At 41.0% G+C, this 27,414-nt stretch overlaps 3 protein-coding genes across 8 annotated transcripts; 2 read left to right on the top strand and 1 right to left on the bottom strand.

The window, feature by feature from the left end:
- Positions 1 to 648: 648 nt before the first annotated feature.
- On the top strand, positions 649 to 14,955 carry pgfb (placental growth factor b). Its single transcript, XM_069714871.1, has 7 exons — positions 649 to 1,100; positions 11,215 to 11,251; positions 12,410 to 12,606; positions 12,705 to 12,784; positions 13,329 to 13,358; positions 13,486 to 13,548; positions 13,655 to 14,955. Exons 1-7 carry the CDS (start codon positions 1,038 to 1,040, stop codon positions 13,674 to 13,676), a joined length of 492 nt encoding a protein of 163 aa, XP_069570972.1. The 5' UTR covers positions 649 to 1,037; the 3' UTR covers positions 13,677 to 14,955.
- Positions 14,956 to 16,644: 1,689 nt separating this feature from the next.
- On the top strand, positions 16,645 to 22,399 carry cipca (CLOCK-interacting pacemaker a). Of its 4 annotated transcripts, none has more exons than XM_069714909.1 (4): positions 16,645 to 16,926; positions 17,574 to 17,690; positions 18,104 to 18,264; positions 19,009 to 22,399. In XM_069714909.1, the coding sequence occupies exons 1-4, from the start codon at positions 16,815 to 16,817 to the stop codon at positions 19,810 to 19,812; spliced, it is 1,194 nt and encodes a 397-aa protein (XP_069571010.1). In that variant the 5' UTR covers positions 16,645 to 16,814; the 3' UTR covers positions 19,813 to 22,399. The 4 variants fall into 4 exon arrangements, with proteins under 4 accessions (XP_069571010.1, XP_069571011.1, XP_069571012.1 ...); XM_069714910.1 differs by having other exon boundaries at positions 16,646 to 16,926; positions 17,577 to 17,690; XM_069714911.1 differs by lacking the exon at positions 16,645 to 16,926 and adding an exon at positions 16,965 to 17,167.
- Positions 22,400 to 22,454: 55 nt separating this feature from the next.
- Positions 22,455 to 25,139, bottom strand: zdhhc22 (zinc finger DHHC-type palmitoyltransferase 22). Of its 3 annotated transcripts, none has more exons than XM_069714913.1 (3): positions 25,047 to 25,139; positions 23,628 to 24,185; positions 22,455 to 23,543 (listed from the first exon to the last, which is right to left on the bottom strand). In XM_069714913.1, exons 2-3 carry the CDS (start codon positions 24,181 to 24,183, stop codon positions 23,266 to 23,268), a joined length of 834 nt encoding a protein of 277 aa, XP_069571014.1. In that variant the 5' UTR covers positions 24,184 to 24,185; positions 25,047 to 25,139; the 3' UTR covers positions 22,455 to 23,265. The 3 variants fall into 3 exon arrangements, with proteins under 3 accessions (XP_069571014.1, XP_069571016.1, XP_069571015.1); XM_069714915.1 differs by lacking the exon at positions 25,047 to 25,139 and adding an exon at positions 24,927 to 24,930; XM_069714914.1 differs by lacking the exon at positions 25,047 to 25,139 and adding an exon at positions 24,610 to 24,906.
- Positions 25,140 to 27,414: the final 2,275 nt, after the last annotated feature.

Here is a 27,414-nt window from a genome sequence, read left to right as displayed (position 1 = left end):
CTTTCGTTGCAGAGTTTCTGCAAACACAGAAGTTCCTCACTGAGGAGTAAGTCTGTGTCAACAGAACTGGAATCTCCCTCTCTGTCTCTGCAAACTTGACTAAATGCTAAAGCCTCTGAGGAAATCCTCTGTGTGCACCCTGGAGCCCGAGCCAGCAATGAGTATACCATCCATGTCACCAGTGAAAAAGATCTCTAAATGTTTACCTTGCCTGAATAGCTCTCCAAGAATGTCCCAAGCACTCAGAAGATGTAAGTCTGTGTATATACTCTCTGCAATGTAAATCACCTGTGAGTGTATAGTCTGGAGCTCACAAATAAAACATCAGCAGCGGAGTCACAGGCGCTATGATAACCTTTTACAGCATCACATAAATGAACATTATATGTCGCAACTTAAAGGGACTGTAAAGATCTCATCAGTGAGTTCAGGGAAGACAGAGCTGAGAGGAAGACAGGGAAGGGGAGGAGATTTAAATAGGCAGCTTGTGAAAAGGTAGTGTGTGGCAATTAGACGCAAGTGTTTCTTTCTCCTCCCGACTGGAGCTCAGAGCAGGACTGAAAACTGAAACTGACCGTGCAACTTTACCCATGTTTGTGGAGCAGATCCAGCAATTGAAGATTTTGGACTGAACCGACTGCTTTTGGGTTTTTTTTTCTTTTACTTTGTGCACTGAATTTCCAAAACTGGCTGCCAATATCTTTGGAAGCAGCGTGCTTTGATTTTACAAGAGTTTAAGTGTGAATACTTAAAGATTCTTTCGTTTTTGATAGCATTACTTTATTGCCTCACCACTTCGCCTCTGGGGCCCTACTCATTAGTAAGCACAATCCACTTCATCAGGTTACACGCGGCAGCGGAGCTACGTGACTCCACTCATTCGCAGCTAAAGCGGGAGCAGATGACTTGGAAATTCCCGGTCAGCATCACTTTTTTTTTCTTTTTTGAGTAGTTTGGGAACTTTTGTTGGATTTTGTTTTTGGATTTTGGTGCACATCGGGAGCCATCCTCTCCTCTTTGCGCGCAGATATCGCGAAATGAAACTCGGCTGTGTCATCGAGACTGTGGTGGCGCTTTATCTGCTGTTCTCACCTGCACAGGTAAGAGGTCACACACGAGTGAAGCTTTAGGTACAGAGGCAGTTGAAGGGGATTTGTGTGTGTGTGTGTGTGTGTGTGTGTGTGTGTGTGTGTGTGTGTGTGTGTGTGTGTGTGTGTGTTCTGTGCAAAATGATTCGATTTTCACACGCGTTGGTCTGCTATGTGTCTACTATTGAAACAGCAAAGCAGTTAACAATTCACATTTTGACAGAATATTAAACGATGTGCCCACTGTTGGATCAGTATAGCGTCAGTCCAACAGGTTTACAGGACATGGTTGCTTCGTCAGAACCCTGTGGGACCTGTGGTGACACTCCATTGTGCTTGAACACCTTCGTAGCACTTGGAATGAGCGCCATCCAGCACAGTTCATTCATAAGATGGAACGTGACAAACTGCATCACTCTCTCTGTGGAGCACATGATGCGAACTGACTCACTGTTATATTTGGCGAAGCTACTAAGCTTATAATTACAGCCACATCATAGTTTCACAGACATGGACTGGTTGCACTCTTGAATCTTTATTTTTTCCAGTTAAGATTTCCATCAAGGACGCACTCTGATTACCATGTTGGCGAGACTTTCTCTAAATGGGGAATCTTCAATAAACATTTGAATGCTCATGTCTGTTATTTTCCAATTTTGCCGTAATTGATGGTGAGCTGCCTTGTCTGACAGATTGAATGTATTGACAGTTCTGTGGGATACAACTGAATAATTATCATCTGCACCTGCAGCTTTTTCTTTAAGCTGCATGTTTAATGGATGCAGGCAGCGTCAAGAATAACTGATGAAGATGGACCAGTGTATGTGTGTAGGAATCAATTGAAACTTAATTTCAGGCCAGTCAGGCGACAGTGGAGCAGTACAACGCTGGTCTGTTCTTTGCTGCTTGGCATTGCCTTTACTCTCTTAATGAAAATCTGCCAGAACAGGACAAAGTTGAAACTGGAGTGAGGACTCATTCAAAAGGCCTGTGTTGTGCCAGAAATACTTGTAAGAGGATGTGTTATTGGACAGCAGGAATTGTGCTACCTAATGCTCCTGCTCATGAACCTATTCAGTCTCTGATTTCCCCCCAAGTTGGCTGGCAGATGTCTCTGATAGCTCTCATGTTTAATGCAAAATCAGGCCATTCCCTCATCCATTCACTGCCACGGTCACACTTCATACACTGCTGCTGCCTGTTGAATCAAGTAACACCCCTTCACCAGGCTGCAGGCCAATAGAAGTATTGCATGCCGACTCAGCCGGGCTCTGAAAGTTGAAAAAAGCTCCTTGTCCCACCAGTTTCTCAAACCGGAGACCTTGCAGCTGTTGCTAAGTTGAGAGTGAGTGGGAGAGGCATGGGATCACCGCATTTCCTCTAATCCTCATAATCAGCTCATGGCCTGCTTAGTCAAAACAGGAGTGACAAAATCCAGGGCCCTCAACATGTCGCAGGTTAAATGCCCCCTGCTGCCCTGAAGACGGATGGCAAATGTAAACAGCACAGTTCTGATGTTCAACATCCAATCTGTCAGATCGCATACAGTCTGAGGATCTGAGGTCTGGATCCTTCTTTAACCCCACAGTTGCCAATAACTATTGAAGGTCAGTTGTAGATTTATTCTCCTTTTCTGCTTCAAGCAACTTAGCCAAAACTAAAACCTTACATAATTACTGACGACTCTCAAACAAGCTGCTGTTTGCTAGTCTTCTGGTAGGTGTTTGTCCTGCTCGCTCCCACAATAAACCCTCACAGTCGGTTACCACAGTGGAAAACACAGATGTTGCCCATGTGGCTGGGTATTTTTAAACGTAGTATTTTCCACATATAAAAAGGTGCACCTTGCTGATAATGATTATTCCTCCTAAGTTTCACAGCTGGAGCTGCCGTCAGCCGCCTCGTGACTCATACAGTCATTCATGTCTGCTATGAAACATGGAGCGGCCAGAGGGTGGAGTTAACATCAACTGTTTAATGAATCTGCTGTACAAAGGATTGACAGCATAGTGCAGTGTGTGTGTGTGTGTGTGTGTGTGTGTGTGTGTGTGTGTGTGTGTGTGTGTGTGTGTGTGTGTGTGTGTGTGTGTGTGTGTGTGTGTGTGTGTGATACAGCAGTGTCTTCCTACAGTATGTCCCACCATCGTTGTTCCATATCTAGGTAGTTCATTGGAAGTAAAACCAGGATGTGTTTTCCTCAATGTTATAGAGTACGTTTAGAAGCCAGAAGAGCAAGAATGACCAAGTTAGGATAAATAAGAAAAACAAAACAAATTCACAGAAGTCTTACTTCTGCTAATTGTCTCACACTTGGTTATCAAAGTGGAAAACACAGATGTTGCCCATGTGGCTGGGTATTTTTAAACGTAGTATTTTCCACATATAAAAAGGTGCACCTTGCTGATAATGATTATTCCTCCTAAGTTTCACAGCTGGAGCTGCCGTCAGCCGCCTCGTGACTCATACAGTCATTCATGTCTGCTATGAAACGTGGAGCAGCCAAGAGAGGGTAGAGTTAACATCAACTGTTTAATGAATCTGTTGTACAAGGGAATGACAACATTGTGTGTGTGTGTGTGTGTGTGTGTGTGTGTGTGTGTGTGTGTGTGTGTGTGTGTGTGTGTGTGTGTGTGTGTGTGTGTGTGTGTGTGTGTGTGTGTGTGTGTGTGTGTGTGTGTGTGTGTGATACAGCAGTGTCTTCCTACAGTATGTCCCACCATCGTTGTTCCATATCTAGGTAGTTCATTGGAAGTACAACCAGGATGTGTTTTCCTCAATGTCGTAGAGTACGTTTAGAAGCCAGAAGAGCAAGAATGACCAAGTTAGGATAAATAAGAAAAACAAAACAAATTCACAGAAGTCTTACTTCTGCTAATTGTCTCACTACCCCTCAGATCCCACCAAGCCAAACGTGGCGCAAAGAGAAGGTTTGTGGGGAGCAATGCTCAGAGGTAGTCAAACAATAATAATTAAAAAAAAAGGTAGAAATAATGTTGGAGAAAAGATCACATGTTGTGATTTGAGGAAATGGCTACAGCTGCATATACAAATGATGCACCACTGTTGAAAGGGTTGAGTATCACACCCGTATATGTTCGTAAAATGTTTCATTGAACCAGTAATGCTAACTCCAATTTTTGGAGTCATCATAAATCAATAGCAGCTGATTACAATGCATATAATCCTGAATCCCAACTCGGATGCATTGTGCTCTGATTTGTTCTTTTGAAATTGGCCTCTCATTTATTGGCACTATGTCTCTTGTCTGCTGCTGGAAGCACCTGGACTTCCCTTCTGAACAATAGTGGACTCTTGGTCAACCAAAGCTGTCTAATGGACAATATAATACATCCACCAGGTATTTCCACATGTTCCTTGACACTATCCATTCTCCTATTCACTGTATTATTAGCACTTATGTTGCATAATAACCACACACTTTATGTGCAGTGTATGTGTTTGTGTTTTAGTAGCGTGAGTATCACTGTTCACATCCCATCTACACTGCCCTCTGCACAGTCAAAGAACTTTGCCAAAGTCTACAGTACCTGTTGCTTCCTGCCCATTTGGCAACTTTGTCCAAGTTGTATCAAAACCACAGGCACGCTCTCTGTACAAAGTTTATCCTTTACTCTCAGGGATTGTTCATGTGAAAATGCTATTATGCGGTTACCAACGCTGACTGGCATTAGTCATCTTTCACAGAAAACTCGCTCATGAGATGAAGACATGCACATTTGCACAAGTCCTAAGTTGTCAAAAAAAATTCTGTTTACATTCTAAAAATTTGCAAATAATTGTCATCTATTAAATTACTTGTTTCTGTTTTTAAATACAGTAATTGAATTGGACAGCTCGATGGAATTTAGATATGGGAAAACCTAACTCATTTGACTTTTGCCAATTTGACTCATCACTAAACCAGTAAAGCATGTTCCTTATGTCTCCAAACAAAAAAATAAGACAGTGAGCCTTGACTTCTGTTCCTGTGACTGAGGACACAACATTACACAGGTGTTTCCTTTGCATCACCAGCAGCAAAACAACACTTGACACTGAACATCTGTGTCACACACAAGTGTCTGTGTTCATGTTTTGTTTTTCATTCATGTTCATATTTAGCCAAGTCTTGACATCACATTTCCAGTTCTTGTAATGGGGTTTCATAAACAGTAAACATCAGGTGCTCCTGTCCACATGTAAGCTGGTTATCAACAGTCAGACATTAATAAATGGTGGCCTTTGCTCTGCTACACACATTGCACATATTTCTTGTTCAGATGTGCGCATGTGAGGCCGTGTAGTATGCTGACCTGCTGACTGACTGATAGGGCTCCTATTTGCGTTGTTATGGGATTTCTCTCGTTGTTATGTCCCGGCCCAGGGGAGAGTCGCAATCGCAATCAGGAAATATGGATTTCTCCTTCCTCCTGCGGAGGAGGAGGAGGAGCGGTGGTGCTCGGGGCAGCCGTCTACTCGGTGAGCTTTAATCTCCCATCTGGATGTAATTTACTGTGGTTTACAGAACAGCGTTTACTGTAATAGAGACCACAATTACCACCGGTCAGTCTTATCTCAAGACTTGTGTTGTGTGTGTGTGTGTGTGTGTGTGTGTGTGTGTGTGTGTGTGTGTGTGTGTGTGTGTGTGTGTGTGTGTGTGTGTGTGTGTGTGTGTGTGTGTGTGTGTGTGTGTGTGTGTGTGTTGGCATATGGGGTGCACAGTTTACACAGTGTTTGTGTGTGTATCTTTAGGGAAACATTTGTGCATGCATTAATGGATTTATACTGAAGAAATAGTATTTATCTAAATCATAATTTATATGGACCTTTACCTCTCCCCTGTCACTTGACCCTGTTTTAGTGTTTTGTTTTTTAAACTACACAACTATGTCAAGAAAACATGTTTGTTTTTAATGTGACTAAACTCACTGTAGAAGATAAAATAGTCCTATTAAAGGATATAATTATATTTATCTTGGGGGAAAAAAGACTCTGAGATTGTTTTTATATCTATATTTTGAAAAATAAGCCTTGTTAAGAACTGGATGAAATAAGTAGTACCAATCTTCGATTATCTTGCAATAAAATGTTTGAGTTTGTCAAACTTTATGGTTTATTTGAAATACACTGTATTTATTTCAAAATCACACCGTAACGCATGTTTATTTATGCTCCTTTATGGCTTTGAATCTGCATGAGCTATCAGTGTGTCAGTTTCTGAATGTATGGAGGAACTCTGGATTTCAAAGGCTCCATTGAGCCAGACGACTTGAGAAACCATTGTGGCACATTTACCATATGCTCTGATGAAGTTTGTGTGCGTTTCGGCGGCAGCCTGTGATCACAAGCCCTGACCTGACCACCCTGGAGACCCAGCTGGATACCGTCAGTCCTGTAATGGCACCACTGTCATTGTAGGTTCACCTGCCTCGTGTATACAAAACAGAACCCGTCTTTCTTTTGTAGTGGTGGAGAATAGATACAGCGACCTTCAGGCCCCACGAGACGCCTAAGAATTAATGTCGTGGTCATGGTGTTGATGATGTGGAATCTGGCTTGCAATGAGGGATGGATGAAGATCAGTGATGCTGTGTTTCTCACTTGTCGAGCTGTCTCTGTGTTTGTATTCACTTGTTCTGCTTTAGTGCTTTCTCCCCTGTGTGGTCTCGTGCACAGAGTCAAGCTTCAGTCAGACCAAATCCAGGACACAATCCTCTCTTTGCCCTATTTATGCTCCTTCAGAAACACTGAACTCAGTTCAAGAGCTCTGTTCACAGAGATGACCAAAACCACAAGTCATCATCACATTCATGGACTGTTTATCCACACGACCACTCTCTGAGTGCAGCTAAGTTTGAAAGATGATGATGCTGAATTAGGACCACAGGGTCATCGTCTCCCAAAGTCTAGAGAACTGAAAAGGGGATTTTCCAAAACTCTGCCAGTCCACTTTTCCTTAAAAATAAACCAAACACACAACACTATTAATATTCACTAATCTAATTCTCTCGGAGTTTGATATGTCAGCCATGTGACCCAAAATGACAGATGTGATTAATGTGCAACTACTGTAGTTTGTCAGGATGGTCAGAGATTAAGATGCCTGGTTAGAGGACTACAATACACAACTACAGCTGGATAACATATGCCTGCTGATTATAATTACTTGTTTGTCGTTTACATTTTTCACTGTTATTCGTAAAGAGCTGAAAAAAAAATCCACAACTATACACGTCCTCCCTCTCTTGCTGAAGAGATCACTGAATCCACATTGAAACTAAATATGGTTGCAGTTCTTGCTGAACGTTGTGTTGAAAGCTGCTTTTTTTAGCTAAAATGTGACGACTGGTAGCTGCAGGGTGCTGCAGGCTGTGATGCGTAAAGATTATATTGGTGAAAATACAAGTATGTTGTGAAAAACAAAGTGTATGAAATCACATATCCATCATTGGGAAATGTCAACACTATATTTATGAAAATGATTGTTCTGGTTATTATTGAATTATTATTATTATTAAATTTTAGGTTTTTTTACAGCTGTGAAAAGGAAGGTGTTTAATAGAGATGAATGGGCCTCTGCAGAAATCTTTCATTTCAAATTGCTGGGAAACAAAACATGCCTCACCCTTTACTGTCATTGTTTTGAAATTCATTGGAGAAGAAAAACTCAAAATGGTAAAGAAACCTCTGCATTTCATTTGGAGTTGCTCCAGCTCAAAGCCTCCTCTGTTTCCCTGTAAAGAAATACTGGGATATGCTGGCTGATGTTCATATCTTTTTTGGGCAAATATCCATGGTACCTACTGTTGAATTACCCGTCACCTCCTCCCCCGCTTGACCCTCAAAGTTGAAAGTTTTTCTGGCGAATATGCTGGGTCCCCGTCATGTTTTAGTTTAGCTCCCTGCTCATGCTGCCCTTCCTCTCACAGATGGAAGAAGCAAGGAGGTTAAAGATGACGCAGTTCAGCTGTGTAGAACTGGAGAGTAATGAGGCTCAGGGCCTCTGTGGCCTGAAGGAAGGAGCCCAGGGACACAGCAGGTCCTCTTATCTGACCCAGAGTACAACACAAACTCTTATCCAGCAGAAGACTTGGTTTTTGGAGTCGCTTTGCAGTCAAGCACCTGGTATCCTAAATATTGTTTCTGTATAAAGTACAGACATTTTAATCTAGTCACTTGTCCTGCTAACTGCCCCTCAATCTGAAAACCAATCTGGTTTGCAGAGAGGCACACTGTGTTGTATACCACGATGTCTTTAAGAACCAGATGTCCAAAATCATTTGCACAACAGTGAGACCAGAGAAGGGTGGGTTACGGATCCACCCTGTTAGTTATGCGATGAGAAAAGCTTCTCTACAGAAGTACTCTGGCACATAGAGAGCACAGAAAATATTAAATCAATATGGAAGTCATGAATTCAAATAAAATCCCAATTGTCAGCTCTGTTTAAAATAAATATTTCCATGCTCTCCCCAATTTGACAGAACAATTTCATACCACAGTTGAAAACACTGAAAACGTAAAGTGATTGTTGTTGAAAGAATACTTTTTTCGTTTTCAAAATAAAAGATTCAATAGTTTATTAAAAAAGCCTGCAGAATATTAGATGACAGTGATTGTTAATTTCAGGTCTTTGATTCTGCAGCACAACATTAACATACTGTTAATCAATGAAACATCTGTGAGTTTTTGCATAATACCAAATTTTCAGACTGAAATGGAGAATCTCTGAAATTGTGATTAAATCCAGCGACAGTTAATCTGCAGTTTATTCCACCATAAGAAGCAATCATCTTTTAAAGGAAATAAAAACTGCACATCAAACAAAACTGGAAGAAGGGATTTTTTTTTTTTGCTTGTTTGTGGTGGTAAACGGGCATTTTTTTATGTTGTCATGTTTTTACAGCAGCTTTTGTCATTTGCAAAAAGCAGATGTTGTACATACAAGGGAAAATCATGATGCAAAGGAAACCGAGTAGAGGTATTATGTTATTAACCAAAGAATTTATAGTCTGGTCAAGGACAGTTTATTTATATTGCTCTTAATCACATTTAGTCTCAAAGGTTTAAACACCCACATTATGAAAACAATAAATGAAAATGACACATGGGAATGTTAAAGCCTCGCTGAGGGCAAGAAAAACTCCCTGAAAAAGATCGTCAGGCAATAAAGTGCAAGTAACTTTGAGGACTACTCGCATAGTGATCCTGCTTCTGGGATTTGTTTGTCAAGTTTATACACATTTATCAATGTAAATCACCCCACACACAAACTCACACCCTTTCCACAAGAGCCAAATTACCTCCAGTCACCATTAATCACACAGTTAACACTGTTGGAGCACAAGGAAGAGGGAATGACTACGTGAGAATCCTCACGAAGCCTCGTATAATCTTGCAACTTCTTTTGGGAAGCTCACTTCTCTGTTCTCAACCATAAGTGGTGCCAAAGATGTTTCCTTGTCATGTCAAGGCTTAACCCATGACCAAGTTCAGAAAATCCTCCCCACCTCACCACATTCTGGAAGGCGAGTGAGACCAGAGCCAAAAAGCCCTTGTGATGTGGCGCAGCCTCTCCTCGGCCGCATCAACACCCGTGGACGAGAAAAGAGAGAGCAGATTTTTAGGCCAATTAACACAGGAAAAGGACTTATTTTATCAGCCTGGCATTGCTACAGAGGATACTAAATAATCAATGCCCCAGAGAGTGGAAGTGACTTTTAACAATAACTTAAACTGAACTGTGGCTTTCCCATGCTGTGCATAAAGAATATTGTGCAAGTGGAGTCTATATCCTGCTGTGTTTTTGTGCGGCTGACACAGTTCAACGGCCGCCACTCTATAGAAGAACTCTGCTGTCAGAGGAACAGCTGTACATTTTGGCTGGATGACCAGCCACTTTGGAAAAGGGGGGATGCCTCAGCAGTTGCCCTAGCATAGGGAGGACCGGGCCGAAGTGGTTGACTGGAGGCTCTTGTGCAGTCATGACTTTTTATAAAGTCTGTCATACAGTACGTACTGCAGCAGAGAAGACAGTTCTGCCTGAGGGTAATCGCAGTAACACTCCTGAAATGTAGGAAATGAGTGTGAATGCATCATCATCATCATCAAATCAGGACATTCCTCTTAAATCACGTTGTTTGGAGGAAAAAAAACAAAAAAACACTGAGTGTAACAGAGTGCTGACAGACGCTGTCCTCATCCTCAAACTAATTTTGGCGCATAACAGGAAAAGGATGCATTTCAGCAACAGGCAGATGGTGTAAAAACCAACAGCCTTTCCTGCCATCGTTTTGAGAAAATCCTTGTCAATCTCTTCGCTGTTGCATAACAGCTTTTGATCAGGCATGATTTGTCTCCCTATCAGTGTGTACGTAGACAGCGTTACGTTATAAATATGACCAGGCATGTGTCACAGAACAACTGAAATATTACACCGTTGATGGGGAGCGATTGCGGAAGCAGATTGTCTGCCGCCTGTCCTGCGCTTCTGCTGGAGGGCATTTTATCAAACATAGATTTCCCTTCCTGAGATGGAGTCACCCAGAGGTTTTGTGTTTTCCCAGGCGAATGAGAAATTCACTCTGTTTATCATGGGATGATGGGAAAAAATCAAGACGGAGGGGGAAACCATCAATGGGAAAATAAATAGAGAGCTGAATCTTACACCACAGGAAACAGGTTTTTGAACCTAAACAGTTGGGCACGCAGAGGAACGTGATGTATATGAGAGACTGGATCTGCTGCTTGTCTGAAAGACTTGTCCACTGCAGGGTGGAATAAAAAAAAAAAAAAGGTGTGATCATCCACTTTTGTTTCACTGTAGTTCCAGCTGTCACCAGCAGAGGACAGAAATACCCAAACTTTCAGCATTTAGCTGCAGGCATGCTGGCCTTCTCTGAATGCAAATTTGCACGTAACATGTTTAAGCTTGACATGTGGGGTTAAGGGGAGTAAAAGGTGTGAAGGGAAAAAAAACAACTTAAAAAAATGTTTTGCCATTAAAACTCTCTCATTCTCGTTCCTCTAAGTTTGAATGCTCAACTAAATAAATACAGTTTATAGCTCGCCATTACTTATAGTCATGAATGAAAATTTTTGTCCACTTTTTTTTTCTGTTTTTCAGAGTCTACCCTTGTCAAGCATAAACAGTACGATGGAAGGTAAGAAACCTTTGCTCGTTTTATTTTGGAAATATTCTGTAAGTGCTTGGGATGTTACTTTTTAGAACAATATAAATAGGATTTACTTTTTAAAAACAGGAGTTCAAGCTGTTTTGTCGCACTGCATTTTTACAGTATTTGTGGTAAAAAGAGATTCTGGTGGTTGCCAGTTCAGACAAAACACCTTTAACAGGAGTATATTCCTTTATACTGTGTCATGCACTGTTCAGAAATATCAATCACCAAGCTCTCTAATCTTACATGGGAGCCAGGCAATGAATTTAATATGGATTTAAAGAGCAGCAGGGCATGTCAGGACTAGAAAGGGCTTCTTAACTGCTGACCTTCTCCCCTCATATCCTCTTCCTCTCTCACACCACTATAAATTACTGCTGCTAAAAGGGAAATAAACTGAATGAAAGACTTGTAGAACTTGCAGCCAGGATCAGGGCGACGTGGAAAAGAAAAGGCCAGAAAAGCAGGAGACGTTACAGTCAATTCAAGGAGCAGTAACTGGCCAGTGAACTGTTCCTTTGCGCTGTACAACATTACAGTCCGTGGCATCATCTCCCTTCCATAGATGCTTCCCCAGTCTCCTCCCAGCCTGTCTGCTTTTATAAACAGCTGTTGTGGTGTCGGGCTCCATTTGGTGACCCCTGGAGGTCACTGCAGTCCCAGAGTTGCCTGCGGGGCAACTGAGCTCCAGCTCCAGCAGGGTTCTGTTCATGGCCATGTTTCCAATGTTTGTTTTCTTTTCCTTCTGTGTTTGGCCAAAGTCATCCCTGTTCCTCCCCCACAGTCCTCCACAGCAACTGGGACACTTTCACACATGTACTCCCACAGGAAAGCATATACTGTACATTATACAAATATTTTTTTTCTTTAAAATGAAAACAGGATACACACTGGCATATCGCAACTGGCTTTAGGTTTCTTTGCACACGGTAGAGAGCGCGCCATTGTTGGACTATTGAGGCCATTATTGATACTGTTTGTGTACAGTCGGGGAAATGGCAGTTTCTCAAGCACATTTATAGTAGATTGTCTTTTCTAACGGGTCTAATTAAACATCACAAACGCCTTTTTAAAATGTGCTCTGTACTGTGACCACAAAATAGAAAGACTGACAAAATATGCTGCTCCTACTGTCATTTGCAGTGTTGATGTTTCAAGAGGTGTGGGGTCGCAGCTTCTGCCGGACCATCGAGAAGCTGGTGGAGGTGGTGCAGGAATACCCGACAGAGGTGGAGCACATCTACAGCCCCTCCTGCGTGCCCCTGGTGAGGTGTGCTGGTTGCTGTGGAGACGAGAACCTGGAGTGCCATCCCACTCACACCACCAATGTCACCATGCAGGTAAGATGCGCGCACAGCTGTAACTGTTTATGTGATCCGGTGCTGTATATGCAATATAAATGCTTCTTTTGATCATTTTAACACATTTTATTCTCCAGCTGTTGAAAATCAGGCCATCAGAGCCCGATCAAGAATATGTTGAGATGACATTTGTGGAGCATCAGACATGTGAATGTAGGTAAGAAAACAAGTCATAATTTGTGACATGAAACATTGATAAGTATGAGTATGCAAATATCAACCAAGCCTCCTAGAATTTCCATGTTTCCCCGAGAATACATACATGTTGTTTTTAATAAATGTGTCAACCATGTCTCTAAATATTCACACTGAATATGTATGTACAACATATTTAATTTGTTTTCCTACAATACCTGCTCCGATTGTATCTGTTTATAGCAACTGAAGTGCGATTAATGTTTAGGAAAGATTGTGCTCTTGGTCAAATATTGAAAATTCAAACATGACCTGAAGCATTAGTTGGGACATGTTGAGCATTAAGTCAAAACCACAGTTGTTTCCTAATTTTCTTTCGCTATAAAAAATATTGCCAGTGAAAATAATCTGTCAGTTTGTAGTCCCTCCAATCATAATTGATAAAAACAAATGAAAAGGATATAAATGTAATTTCTGGGAGACTGGGTTGGCAACTACTTACAGTGACTTTTGAATAAAGTTGCACCTGGGTTTATTTTCTAATTTGTTGAAACCTTATTCCTCAGAATCAGGAAACCTGTTGTGAAGGTTGAAAGGTAAGAGCACGATGTCGTAGTATTACTTTTGAAATTGTTGAAAACATTTTTAGAACAATATTGTCTCAGAGAATGGAGGCGTGTTGTTATATAATATATGTGTGTATATATTGTGCTTTTTGTGCAGAAAAAAGCAAAGAGGAAGAGGAAGGAAGAGAAAGGAGAGACAAAAATCGAAAGACTGTGACAGGTAAGGACACAGTTGTGGGTGAAAACATTCACATTCGCATCAACTATCATTTACTGGCATTAAAGATGTCGGGTTTTTTTGTGTTTTTTTTCTTGTGGTGCCTCAGGTGTCAGATCCCTCGCAGGTAACTGCAGTAGCAGACCCAATCCCCTGCTGCAGAGAGGCTCACTATTTATTTCCAGCCCAGTGACAGCAGAGTGTCTTTCACTCATCTATCAATACTGTGTCTGTGGCCAGAGACTCAAACAGCTGGGTTGATTTGTTGACATGCTCTCCTGCTGATGGGCAGGGCGTTTGTAAGGTTCAACAGGAAGTGTGTTTTAACTGGTGGAAACACTGCAGTTACACACTCGACACAATGGACGTCCCTGGGAGCCAGTGCAATGTAGAACCAAACTGACTGATGTCTTCTTTTTATACTAAGTATTACTGTATCAGTTATTTTAATTTGTCAAATTCTTTGGTATTTAAAGGTGGTTACACTTGTTTAAAAAAAAAAAAAATCTATATTTATTGATACAGCTGAATATAGTTGGACCAGCAACCTTTTCAAAAGTTTGTCATCCATTGTTGAAACATTATCCAAGAACACCTTGACTTGTCATGAGGGCACATGTTCTGAATGTACAGCTACTTTGTACATGCAACAATGAAATGTCTCCCTCTAGTGTTTATTGAAACGGTGTTTAAAACGGCTCTATTTTAATATATGTTTAAGACTTGGGACAGTATTGTTGATCACAATCAATAAGATCAGCAGCATATTGAAATCTTCTACCTATCATTTATGAGCATAACAATCCCTGAATCCCTTGGTCTGTGTAAACCCTCTCGCCTCCTTAACATCATGGGACATGTCATGAGTTTTACTGTTTAGTCAGACCCAAATATGAACAACGGTTATGAAAAAACAAAAATATTGTGTATAAATAGATAACTATCAAATTTTCAAAATTAGAAACTGTTGAACAAAACCTTTGTTAAATGGAAACTGATCCTTGATGAATCTTCTGTGAAAAAATAAGCAGGTTAAAATGCAAATGCTCCTAATGAGTGTCTGCGTAGGCTGTAGGCCTCTGAAGTGATGGGTCCAATAGGAGCTGCCAGATTCATTTCATAAAGAAGCAAGTACATGCAGGTTATTTTTCGAATGTGATTACAAGGTTCTCGGATATATAAAAAGTATTTCTGTGCTCTGTGCAGTGAAACAGCACATTTGTGTTCACTCTGCTGACACAAGACTCCCACAATGCCACACCACAGGTGACTTCCTCTGTCTGTTTTTGGAAACACCGTAGTATTGAAGGGACCAGTTGAGGTAGTTATGTAAAAGGATGTTCTTTTTGTATTTTTTTTCATGTACTACACAAAGAAAATCTATGAAAATGTAAAAAGCAACATTTTGACTGTTAGTGTTTTTATTTCATTTGAATATTTATTTTGTAATAAAAATTGCTATGGTTGTCAGATTGTCTTTTGTGATTTATTTTGTTGAATACAGTCATAATTTTAAATGAATTGCTGTCATTATCATTGAAAACTTTCACAAACAACAGCCCACAATATAACATTGATGTTTGTGTTATAAAATTTCACACATAGTATAATTTAAAAAGATGTTATTCAGAAGCCTGGAGGGGGTTGCACACAATGCAAAAACAAGGACCCGGTATTGTAAAAACATCATCTGGATTTGACCCGTTTCCCTGGCAACCTCTCTGCACAGTCAGGTGTGGAACAACATATATGCCCTTAGTATTGTCTTACAGGGACTTCCCAACTCTCAGCCCCTCACTTGAAACCACTTTAAAGTGACTTTTTTTTTTTTAAATATATTTCGGAGGACGTACTTTGGATATTTTGGATGACTTTTTTTTTTTTTTTTTTATCACTTTTTGGATGCAACTTTTTCTGAACTGACATGCATGTCAGTGTTACTTCTCACTGCTCTAACCAGTGCACAATGAAAAAGAAAAAAGTCTCTTGGACTTTTTTTTTTTCCAAGTTGTTGACTTTTGGTTTTAGTATGACTGCACGTACAAACCCAAAATCTGTGTGGCTTACCCTTATAGGGACTTAGCCCCCGTGAACAATGTGGCTTACCCTTATAGGGACTTAGCCCCTGTGAACAATGTGGCTTACCCTTAGAGGGACTCGCCTTAGGAGGTCTCAGCCCCCTTGAACCACGTGGCTTACCCTTACAGGGATTTGCTCTCCGTGATCGGCGCCCTCCGTAAACCATGAACCGTGTGTGTTACTTTTGCGGGGCTCGAACCTGTGTCTTCGTGAGGTCGTTTCCAGCTCGGAGGACATGATGCAGCAGGAGAAAGTGAATTCACTCAGAGCTTTCAGCAACTCACCGACAGTCTGGTTAACTCAACAGGTAAAAGATTCTACTTCACCAAAGTTGCTATTAATGGTTCAGATTCCACCTGTTGATGGTGATTCAACTTTTAGTGAAATTTAAATGTTTGGAGAAATTAAAAACGTTTTGCATACACTACACATTACAGGAAGATATTTAATATCATTGCAGACCCCCTTGAAAACACGTATATCTACTATCCAAAGAATGTCTGCGGCAATTTTGGTCGCATTTGAATGAATATTTTGTCACAATGCAGACTATCTCCTTTGAAGATTGGTGGCACAGTGGTTAGCTCTGCCACCTCTTGGTAAGAAGGGTAGAGTTTGAAACCCACTTTGTTATGACGTTAAAAAAAAATCATACTATGGCATGTCATCCAAATTATGAAAAAAAAAATCATACTACAGCAAAAAGTGACCTAAAAGTCGTTTTTTATCACATTTTTTAGCATGACTTTTGGGTCACTTTTTGGCCGCCACGCCACGGGCGCACCGATCGACAAAAACGAATTCTTATGATAGCTTTTAATTCCAAACATGTTATGAGTGCACAGAATAAATTTCAAGTCGGTCCGACAAAATTTGAAGGAAGAGTTTGTTGTTAAAGTACAACATGTGCGAATCGCCAAAAAATGGCGACAGCGAGCCATTTGGCCACGCCCACTCTAAAATACCACATTTTCCGCCGGGAGAGACGGGTGTACCGACTTCCATGGGTTTTTGAGTATGATTAAAGCCTCTAAAAATGCAGTTGTTTGCGGAGAATCATAATAATCGCTTGGACAACAACAGGGCTTTCGCACCATCGGTGCTCGGGCCCTAAAACCTGCCCACTGGGTCAAGGCGAGCATGTCATTGTAGGCTGCCTGTAAGACTGCGTTGAGGGTCGCAGGTGCTCAATGGTTGCAGCTAACGTTAGCTGGCCAGAGTCGAGTGGCTTTACCTACAGGGGGGGGCGGGGGGGAATACCGTCAACGTGGATAAACAGATATTCAAGCAAACGACAGATTGGTAAGATTTGCAAACAACAACAACACCGGTGACGTCACAGTTGATCGGTAGTCTCTTGATAACCCGGTTGCCGAGCTGAAACTGCGTTAAGCAGGCGTCACCGAGCTAAGTGGGCTAACAAGAGCAGGATACTAAACAAGAAAACATGCTGTCGTAGAAACGAACAGCTGATGTTACACTCCACATGTTTACTGCTGCAGCACCGTCGTCGTCTCATCGAGTTAAAGTCAATCTGTGTCCGGTAAATTAACCGTCGTCAGCGGTTCATCAGCGTTGACTCTGCGTTGCGTATTTATTTATTTATTTTTATTTTTTTTAACAACAAAGAAGATGTAAAAACGCTGCACAGGTCAGACTCTCAGATTTAAGATCTAATCCATCTGATTTTGCTTTTGTTTTAAAAAAAAAAAAAAAAATAAAAAAAACCCCACTTCAATATCTTGTTCAAAACATTCGCAGCGTTGTGCATGATCTTTAAACAACGCAGGTTCATTACAATGTGGATTATTTAGTAGAGCTCGAAGAACAGGCCTAAAACGCAAAGTTTACAACTATTTGCTTCAATAAAACATAATATGCAAAGAAGGGGGTGATTACAAACTTGTGTTTCTGATTTCCTATGTCTAAACTCTTTATTCCCCCCCCAGAAGAGACCAGCATGAGCAGCTTCAGTAGACCCGACAGACGGCGGACGCAGACGTTCACCAGGTCGCCCCATCTCGGAATATCCAAGCATGACCTGGAGAGAGATTCTGGCTTCTCAGGTTTGACTCGCTTACATTTCTCTGAAGTGATATAGATGTATAGCTTTGTGTTATTGTGCAGTAGGTTTAGTGTTCTCTACTCGGTGCACATGTATGCAAGTAGAATTTAAATGAGTAGAAGCAATGAGTATCAATTCATAAACAAGGTAAGCCCTAATCAAATCTGGAGATCTAGGTCACATTTTCTATTTAGGCTATGATCTATTGGGGAGGACCTTTAGTTACACTACGAGGGCTGCCCTGGATTCAGGTTCAGCCCACCTCATTAGGTTGATGGTAACCTTTTCCAGACACTGGAGAGATGCTTATCTGCATCTGCCACTGTTTTCATAGTCCTAATGCTCTGTCTCTACAGTGCGGTACATGTTTTTCTTTTAAACATAATATGACTCCTCTCGTCCTCTCGTCCTCAGACGCCAGCTCAGAGTACCTCAGTACAGTCGAGCTGACCGACTCTGAGGACGCAAGAAGAAATGGACCAGCAGTCGGCCAGGAACCACAGGTGGCTGTGTTGGGAGGCTCGTACGCCGGACTGTCTCCAATGATCATCATGAACAACTTTGTCTTAAAGCAGGTAAAGTACGGCAGTGTTGTCAGACTCTGCACTGTTTATTTCGTTACGCTTGGAAGTGAAAGAAGCCTGCAAAGGGCTTCACTTACGTCTATAACTTTTGCCGTTTTTAAATTGCATTATCACCACTGATGTGCCTATTTAAGTGTTTAAATTCCCTAAAAACAACATTGCTCAAATAATCTAGAAATCAAATACTCAAACGTGATGAGCACAACATCAAAAAGCTATTCTTGACTTTATAATTAGGCTACTAACTTCAATATTTCAATACATTTTTAAATTAGTTATTAAGTTCTAGCAGTTATTAATAAGACATCATCATTTGTAAATAATTGACAAATTATGAAATAATAATCTGTAAATAATCTGCAAAATATTTGTATACTTTTTAGGAATGACACCAAACATGTAAATTAATCAAATTATATTTCTTCACGTTACATACATTTCAAAAATGTTTTGGATTGGTATACATTTTTGTTTCAATATATACTCGATATTCAATTTCCGCAGTGTCAAATTTCCACAGTAGCTGCATCACTAAATTAACGTTACCAAAGTAACACAGTGTTTGTGACGTTGTCCTGTTTTCAATGGAGGAGATTTGTCTCCAGTATATTGTTTTTCTTAAAGGGGAATTCTTTGTTTTAAGATTTTGTCTAACCCTTATGTTTAACAGATAATGTATTATAGTTAATGTTTCACAGATTCTAGCATGATATCAAAGGTATATTCTTTCTCTAGCCAGCCTCCGTGGCTCCAGCAGAAAAACAGTGGGGCTTTCCTTCACCCTTGGAAGTGATGCCCCAATCACAGGTGGTTCTTCTTCAACCCATGGTATCCAATGGCAGCGGCAGCAGCAGCTCTCCTAAGACTGGCTCTGAAAATATGCGACAATCAAAAAGCTACATGCCCATCCTCAAGTCGTATCCTAAAATCGCCCCGCACCCTGCGGACGCACCCAGGAAGAGGGTGGGACCCTCCAGGGTGAGGGGGAGTGCAGCATCAGGATATGACCAGCGACAGAGGAGGCGCCATCATGGCCACAGGCTCTACAGCTCCTCCAGCCCGCTGCCAGCACTGCAGCCTACAGCCCAACCCATCTCCAACTTCGAAGCATCAACCAACCGAGCGCAGGCAGCCGAGACTCAGGAGCAGCTCAAGGACATGTGTCTCTCCCCACTAGCAGGAAGCAGCTGTCTCGCATCCTACACGGACCAATTCAGGACTGCAACAGACCGCAACGGGATGCAAGCTGACAAACACCAGGACGCCGTGTCGCCGCACACTAACAAACTGAAACGATTCAGCAACACCTACAACATCCTCAACCAGTCCGGCTTGCTGGGCATCACCATGCGCATGAAGCAGCTGATGAAGGAGAATAAGCGCACCCAGGGTCAGCTGCAGCAGCTTCAGGAGCAAACGGCTCTGCTGCTGGAGGCTCTGGGCAGCGGAGACCCTCAGCTCTGGACTAAACTCCAGCTCTCTCTGCAGGACACAGGAAAGGAACCGTGGGGAGCTAAAGCTCAGAGAGTGCTGGCGTAATGCGTTTCCAGATGTGACCAGCAGTTCTGAATCTGGGGGATCAGTCAGGAGGTCACGAGATGATTTTGTGAATGTGAAAGAAATACATATCAGATTGTTACAGTAAAGCTGAACTAAGCCAGAGGCTTGTACTACGAAGCAGGTTCAACATACCGTGTATTTTTCAGTTACGTGGCTTAAGGAAACCTAAAAAACTAGATCGCACCAAGGGTTTACACAAAGCTTTTAACAACTCGGTAAGTCAACCCAGGTTTTGCTTCAACTGACCAATCAAACATGGACACGTGTACTGAAAGCAGAGCGGCATATTTTACAAATGAGGAGAAAACTACAATCTTAGACAGATGTGAAGAAGTTAAACATGAAATCCAGGCTGAAAGCAGAACAGCTGCAGCTGGCAAAAAATAAATTAAAAAAAATCACCATGTAAGTTGCATCTAATATCACGATTATAAGTTTTCACATACAAGAAATTTGTTTTGGTGCAAAACAATCTAAAATTATAAAGTACAGGAGAAAAATCAAGTAATGAGGAAAATACAACCCAGTCAAATACAGGTGCTGTCCAAATATTAATTAATGATAGAGCATTCAAATAGCTGATGTAGCCTAATACAGTGCAAATATACACAGTATAAACAGTATTCGTAATATGCAGTTTAATACTACAGATGGTCAACTAACAATTGTGTTAATGTAATTCGCTGGAGATATGATGAGTGATTGACAGTTTTAGTCTTGTTTTTTTTCAGCTGCATCCCTGGACAAATGGACTGGGGAGAAAATAAGAAATCAATATAAAACATACTTAAAAGCATTATGTAGGTTTACTATTACAAAGCTTTAGGGCTTCAATCCGTCTCTGTTGTGGGAAATCTCTTATCACTGTGTCACTGTTTGCACACCGAGCTCCACGGGATCTTCTACGATCGGTGATGCCATTTTTTTTCCCCAAGAGAGTTGATTGGTCGGGCGGCGCTTTTATGCGTTTTCATCTGTTATTTCGAACTTATTCTGCTCCAGAGCAGATTCGGTCTGCAGCATAAGTTACCATGGCAACGTAGTTCTGAAAACCTACAGGTAAAACCTGACGTAACCTCGATAACTGCACATCCAGCTTCGTAGTACAGGCGTCGGAAGCTTTCAGAGGCGTTCGGGGGCATGAATCATCTTCTACAGGCAGGGCAGGAACCCAGAAACATCAAGAACTGCTGATTTGATATGAAGCACAACCACCATAAAGAAGTGGGAGTTGGGAAGCATGCTTATATTTCAAACCCTCGCCTATAATGAATCTTCTTGCCACTGCTGTTTCAAAAAATAGCAAGTGTCACTTGCAATAGGGCTATGGCTTCTACTATATATATCAAACTCCTCATTGCATTCATGCATGCCTTACAGCAAATACGAAGACACACAGGGTCAGTTCTTTAGAAATGCCGTGAATGTTGTTGCTGTAGAGTAGATAGGACCATAATTTGTACTTTTTAGATCAAATAGAAAAACCTGATGCATACACGTCCATCCTGCATCTGTAACCAGCAGGTCAGTGTCTTGTTCTCGAGCCTTTGTTTCTGAATCAGATAGTAAACGACGCTGAAAGAGCAGATGCCCTCTTTGTTAGGAAGTGTGTTTACTGACGACTTGTGTTCTCAAACAGCAACTGGATCAGACGACTGGCGAAAGCAGAACATTTTTAGTTTTGTTTTTATATATGTATACCTTCATTATTTAGTGTCAGTATTATTTATTTGCAGTAACCTTTCTGACCAAGACTAAAGCTGTGTGAATAATGTAAACAAACCCAGATTATGTCACGAGGATTTCATCGGCTCACTGGTGAAGTGAAAGCTGAAATTGTAGCAAGTGAAGTGCTGTAGCCATAAAACTGTCTTGCCTTGAGATCTGTTGCTGCCATGTTCATTCCTACCGTAGTTTTAGGCTTGTTATGATGTAGTTATTCATTGAACTTTTAAGACAAGGAAAAGAGAGCTAAATGTTTTCCCTCAGTTTTATATTGCAGACTCTTCTTGCACTTTAGTCTTTAGATTCTCAAAGTGAGCATTATGGTTTGATAAAATAATGTGAATATAAATGTTCATGGGATGCCTGTGCCTTTTAAGGATGTTCATGTTTGTACTTCATATCAACGCTTGAGCAGCTTCTTTATCTCTTAACGAGCTTCATCTTGAAGAAAGTTGAATGTACTTAAGGCTCTCCAAAGAATTAATATTCCTATTTGAAATTATAAAACAAATCATTGCCCTGGCTAAATGATACATTCAGAGTCATGAATGCTTCAGTTTGAAATGTTAACTCCAGATATTTATTTCAGCAACAAAATACTATGATTGCAATATTTTCCAATCATTAGCCATTGAAAACTAAGACATAATAAAAATCAGTCTGGATTTGAAAAGGGCAAAAGGAGGGTGACTAAATTATTTCAGATCATGTTTTTTCCTTTTATTTTGAAGTGTGATTTCTGTATCTTCAGCAGAATTGACTCATTTAAACTGTTGAAGACCGCTTTCTTCGATTGTACTTTTCTAGCTCAGAATGTGTCATGATTAAAGATGAAAACTTACAGCTTGGTGTGATTTGAATAATTTTATTGATATAACAGGAATAGACAAAATATCTCTAAAAAGTATATTTATTGAAACCCAAAACATCTTTGAGATAATGTTCAGTATGTCAGCAGCTGTGGCCGCAGCATAACAGTGAAAAGTCATTATTATTATCATTATTATGCAGAGTGCCCTATCAATAGCAGTGGAGTTGAGTACCTCATCTTTGGGGTCATCTATAAGCATGTAAGACGTGACTTAATGGCACATAGTGAACAATACCCTGGATAATAATATAGTTCCCCCCACCCATTCTTATAGATGAGCATATGACTGTACCTTCATGAGTCAATGTCCAACCTGGCAGTTTATGCTGGAGACGTCCTCGAGTTCCCTTGTCTGATAGCCCTTAACGTCAACGTGAATTATTGTCATAAAAAGCGACTCTTGAGTTTCCTGAATGTCACATTGTAGCATTCCTGCAAGGAGGTGTGGAAGAACAATGCACTTTGACAGATAATCTCAGAGCACCGCATGGCACAGGCTGTCAAATCATACAAAACTGCAAAGCGGTGAAGGCATATGCAAAGCCATCTTTACACTTTGTGGCAAGCATTTAGTACTGCATGTAAAACTACTGGATGTCCAAAATGACCAACTTATTTGTCTTAATATTGCCTTTTTAAAAAGCTACTGAAAGAATACACTCACACTATGCACTTATTTCACATTGCTTGTATGGCTCCTGTCCTTAAAGGAATGTGTGCTAACAGCTAGTTATTTCATGGACTACTTTAAACGTCATAAAGCAGCCATTTAGTTTTTAAAATTGACCACCTTGTTTGACTTATGAGGAGCTATTGTTACGATATGTGGTCATCATTCAGTCTTGTTTCGGTGCATCTGTGTCTTCAGAGCATGTCTCCCCGGTCTGCACAGGCAGGATAAGGCCAAGGATCCAGCGGGTACCAAAAACATCCTTTAGGTTGGCTTTCCAGGGGCTGCGATTCTCCACAAGCTGCCCTCTCTGCATCTGACACCAAGTCTGACCCCGGGCCACCAGCAGCACCTGCTGGCAACAGAAACCTGCACAGACCAGACCGATGCCCAGCCACACGTAGAGCATCAGCACCAGGAACAACTGCAAGCCTGAGGTAGTTCCTGTGAGGACGAAGAAGAAAAAACCTGAGTGCTTCAGCAAGCCAGCAAGTATGTTAAATTGTCAGCTTTAATTGGAAAACTCACCCATGAAGAAGTAGCCAGTGGAGAGAGGGAGGAGCGTCAGGAAGGTCAGCGGGTTCTCAAAGGAGATGGAGTACTCCACCGTTAGGAAGGCCACGCCGAGAACCAGAGAGTACAAACATGTGCACGATGTATAGATGCAGAACATGATGAAGTAGCGCATGTTCTTGTTGCCGATGCAGTTTCCAGTGAAGAAACAGTGGTGATCCCTCTTGAGAATAACTTTCTTGCACAGTTTGCAGAAGTGACGGCCGTTCAGGAGGTAGTGTGCGTCCACTTTGTCCGAGCAGTACGGCGAACACACCGGGATCACAGTCTCGTTGGCACTTTCAGCAGGATATTTGATAGTCATAATGTAATTCCCTAAAGCGTTGAACATCAGGAAAAGGAAAACCACTGTGTGCAGAGTCGTAGACTCCCTCAGCGATGTGCCTGGATTTGGAAAGATTGTTGGGATGAAGAAGCCAAAGTGCAAAATAAAGGTGACTGCCGTAGCCATGAAGAAGTACGCAGGTGCTACAGCATTGAGAAGTCTCAGTTTTAGCATCCGGGTGAACATGGCTGTGTGAAGAGTAAAAAAAACACACCGTGAGCAGCAGGGGTGGTAAAGTACAATTATTCAACGACAGAACAATTTTAATATTCACACAAAACATGTCAGTTTATAAGACAATGTTATAAAACGACCAGCAGTGGACAAATTAGTTTAAATTAGCTCCAAATACTGTTCACATATCAAATTGTACCACTATTTGTAATCCAATAGTAAAATATAACACTTTTACTCTTTTTGCTGAAAATACTCGCAAATTTAGGACTACTGGTGGTGAAATATTATTACATTGAGGTGCCTGAAAATAAAAGATCAGCATGTTATCAGAAGCTATTAAGTAGCAGAGGTGAATACAATGACAACGGTTCTTTAACATTAGCAGATAAGAGAGAATGACCCTTCAAGGATATGATTTGGTTGAGAGCAACTTACGTGGAGCATCTTGCAGAAACTCTAATAACGAGAATATAAGTCTGCTGCTGAGAAATAATTAATTTCTGAGCAAAGTAGGGTCTAGGGACTCTCAGGGACCACTGAGAATACCAAGAATATCTTATCCGTCTCTCTGTGATCTCCTAACCTAGCACCAACAGATGTGCACATCACAGGGCATCAAAGCAAGTAAAAGAAGCTCCCGCGGACTGAAACCAAAACTGCGTTCTTCACGCCCCTTTTTTCATCGACACATAAACACCGGGAATCCCCATTGAAGGCCAACGCATGCTGACACACAGCGTTTACAATACTACCGCAGTTTCCTCTCCTTCCCCTTCTCTTGTTTTCTTAGACAGTGTAGAAAATCCGTGCCGGTGATGGCGTCAATCATTTTAGTGCAATTATCCCATCTCCATAGCGACACATCTGCCTACCTGCAGATGTCAGAGAGCGGAGGAGCTGTCCTTTCAGCACCGCCGAGCCTCGGCTCACAGATCAGCAGCCTGTCTCCAGCGCAGGCGAGGTGTCTTCGAGTCACTTTGACGTCTTTTCTTTCTCCACGGGGTGTCTCGTCCTTTGTCTACCGCCGCCTGCTGGTACGGATGCGTCAGCTTTTCTCTTTAATTGTATTTTTCACTTTACCTGCCTTCTATGTTTTTTGAATATTCACTCATCTTTCTAACGAACAGATCCATTTAGACTGATGCTCTTGTAACGGCACTGAATAAATGTGACACCACTAATTATTAATTCATGATTTTTTTTTAAAAAGTTCAGTCTTTCTGTTCTTACATCAGTGCATCCGGAGTATAATGACAATGTATGATAAGAGAAATTCCACTAGGTGGCAATGCATCCTCAATTGGTTTACTTTGTCAGCGTGCTGTCAGGTTTGTGATGTACAGATTGTTTATGGCAGCATCAGATAACGACAAACAAGGTTTAATAAAAAGGGATACAAGACTGCTTTATATCTGTCAAAAATAAATAGGCAGATTAAAAAAAATAAGCACTAACAGCAAATCAAAAAATAACAAGGAAGGCTTGGACATACAAAGAACATGTACTCAAAGCTAACAGAAGTTTAAGAAGTGACTTCTTGCAGTGTAAGTTTGTAGGAAGGCTTCAGTTTTCAACAGTGCTCTCTTCACAAATCAAAGCTACTGCAGGAATAGAACAAGAAACCGTTCATGTTAGGTTGATGTTATATACAGACATTATTCTATCCATGAATTGAGAAGTAACACAAAAATCATTTGAATAAAGAGTCCATTGCTTAAACTTCTTTAATATCTCTCAAGTTTTAGTCCAGTTATTATGCTCAACAAGGACATATGTTTCCATTGGAAAATCATTTCATATTTACTTATAATAAATAAGTCACTGACACACTGAGGTAGTCTACTGACTGAAGACAATTCTGCTTTAGGAAATCTTTCCTTCAGTAGCACTGAAAATGGTTGAGAGCAGTAGCAGATCTTTGTATTCACAGCTTCAACATCTCACCTACTCATTTGGTTTAGTCAAACCCAACATGTGACCTTTACACACAATGTAAGACCACTGTCTCAGAGTAAAGTTTGTGGATGAAAGTGAACACATGAGCCTGACACAAAGTCATATTTAGTGTAATTAGGTTGCATATCCTTGCAGTGAGCGACTGGCTGAAGTCTTCAGAGGCAAACACTAGATGGAAACCACATAACATCCAAACACACAGCCAATTACAGCAGAGTGAGTGCGTCCACTCGTTGCCGTGGTAACCAGTGGCAGTGGCTCATTGACTGTATATAAACGGCAGTGGATAAAGCCCTGCTACGAATGGTATGACCTGATTAATGAATTAGCTGTACAAAGAATAACAATGTGAAAAAGAGTCATTGGCCAAGTCTATATTTAACATATCTGGTCTAGTGTTGGTTTTGCCCGTGGTTCAGTGTGTGTCTCCAGGGGGATGAAGGATAGCCAGCCATGGGCCCTTTTTGTTGTTGTTGTTGTTGTTGTTGTTTTGCAGCCGTGGTTCTACTTAATACACCCATCAGTGGTAACTGAAAGCAGCCGTACACCGAGTTAACGACACAGAGAGCGTGAGTCAAAGCAGGCTCACCTGAGTTTGTTGATATTTATTTATTCCGTGGAATATCAGTTTTTAACAAAAGTGAATTTGATATTTCATTGATAGGCCATCTGTACTATCAGAGGCACCAGTCTGTCTGTATAGTCTGTACTCTATCTCTTTTTTTCTGAGCCTGATGCTTTGATTTCTTTTCCTTGTTAGTTTATGGTATAACAGCAAACAGGCCTTTATCAGCATGATAATTAATCAAAGCAACAAACATTTTTACTTTGATTTTACAATTTTATTTTCAGCTTGGTTCCAAATATAATATACTTAATATATATTTTCTCTTTTATACACACATGCATGCGCATTGCATGATCATTGTTGTTTGTCCAGGTGAGTGGATTTGTTGGATCATGCAACAAGGCTACTTCAAATGATATATGCCTTCATACAGTACATTGTACAGCTTGCAATGTACTGTGTGTACCATATGTTACTTTTAAAGGCAGCATAGTGCATTGTATTATAAGTGCTAAGCAGAGTTTTAACGTAGGCAATATTCCTTTCATTGGCCTATCTCGTTTCAATGTCTGAATCAATCTGCAATACAGTCATGAATTAATCAGCTAAATTAGTAACATTTACTTGGACAGCGTGTTTATAATGGCTATTTCACGCGAAATCAAAATCCATGCTTTAATATTTCTTGACGCTCCCTTCGCAGCCTCTGAGGCAGG

The sequence above is a fragment of the Brachyistius frenatus genome, unplaced genomic scaffold (genome assembly GCF_029030835.1).
Source record: "Brachyistius frenatus isolate BFR_SWC_R1_liver_20210118 unplaced genomic scaffold, ASM2903083v1 Contig_136, whole genome shotgun sequence".
Classification (NCBI taxonomy): Eukaryota; Metazoa; Chordata; class Actinopteri; family Embiotocidae; genus Brachyistius; species Brachyistius frenatus.
The sequence above is the reverse complement of the archived record's forward strand: the minus strand, read 5'-3'. Positions and strand labels throughout refer to the sequence as shown.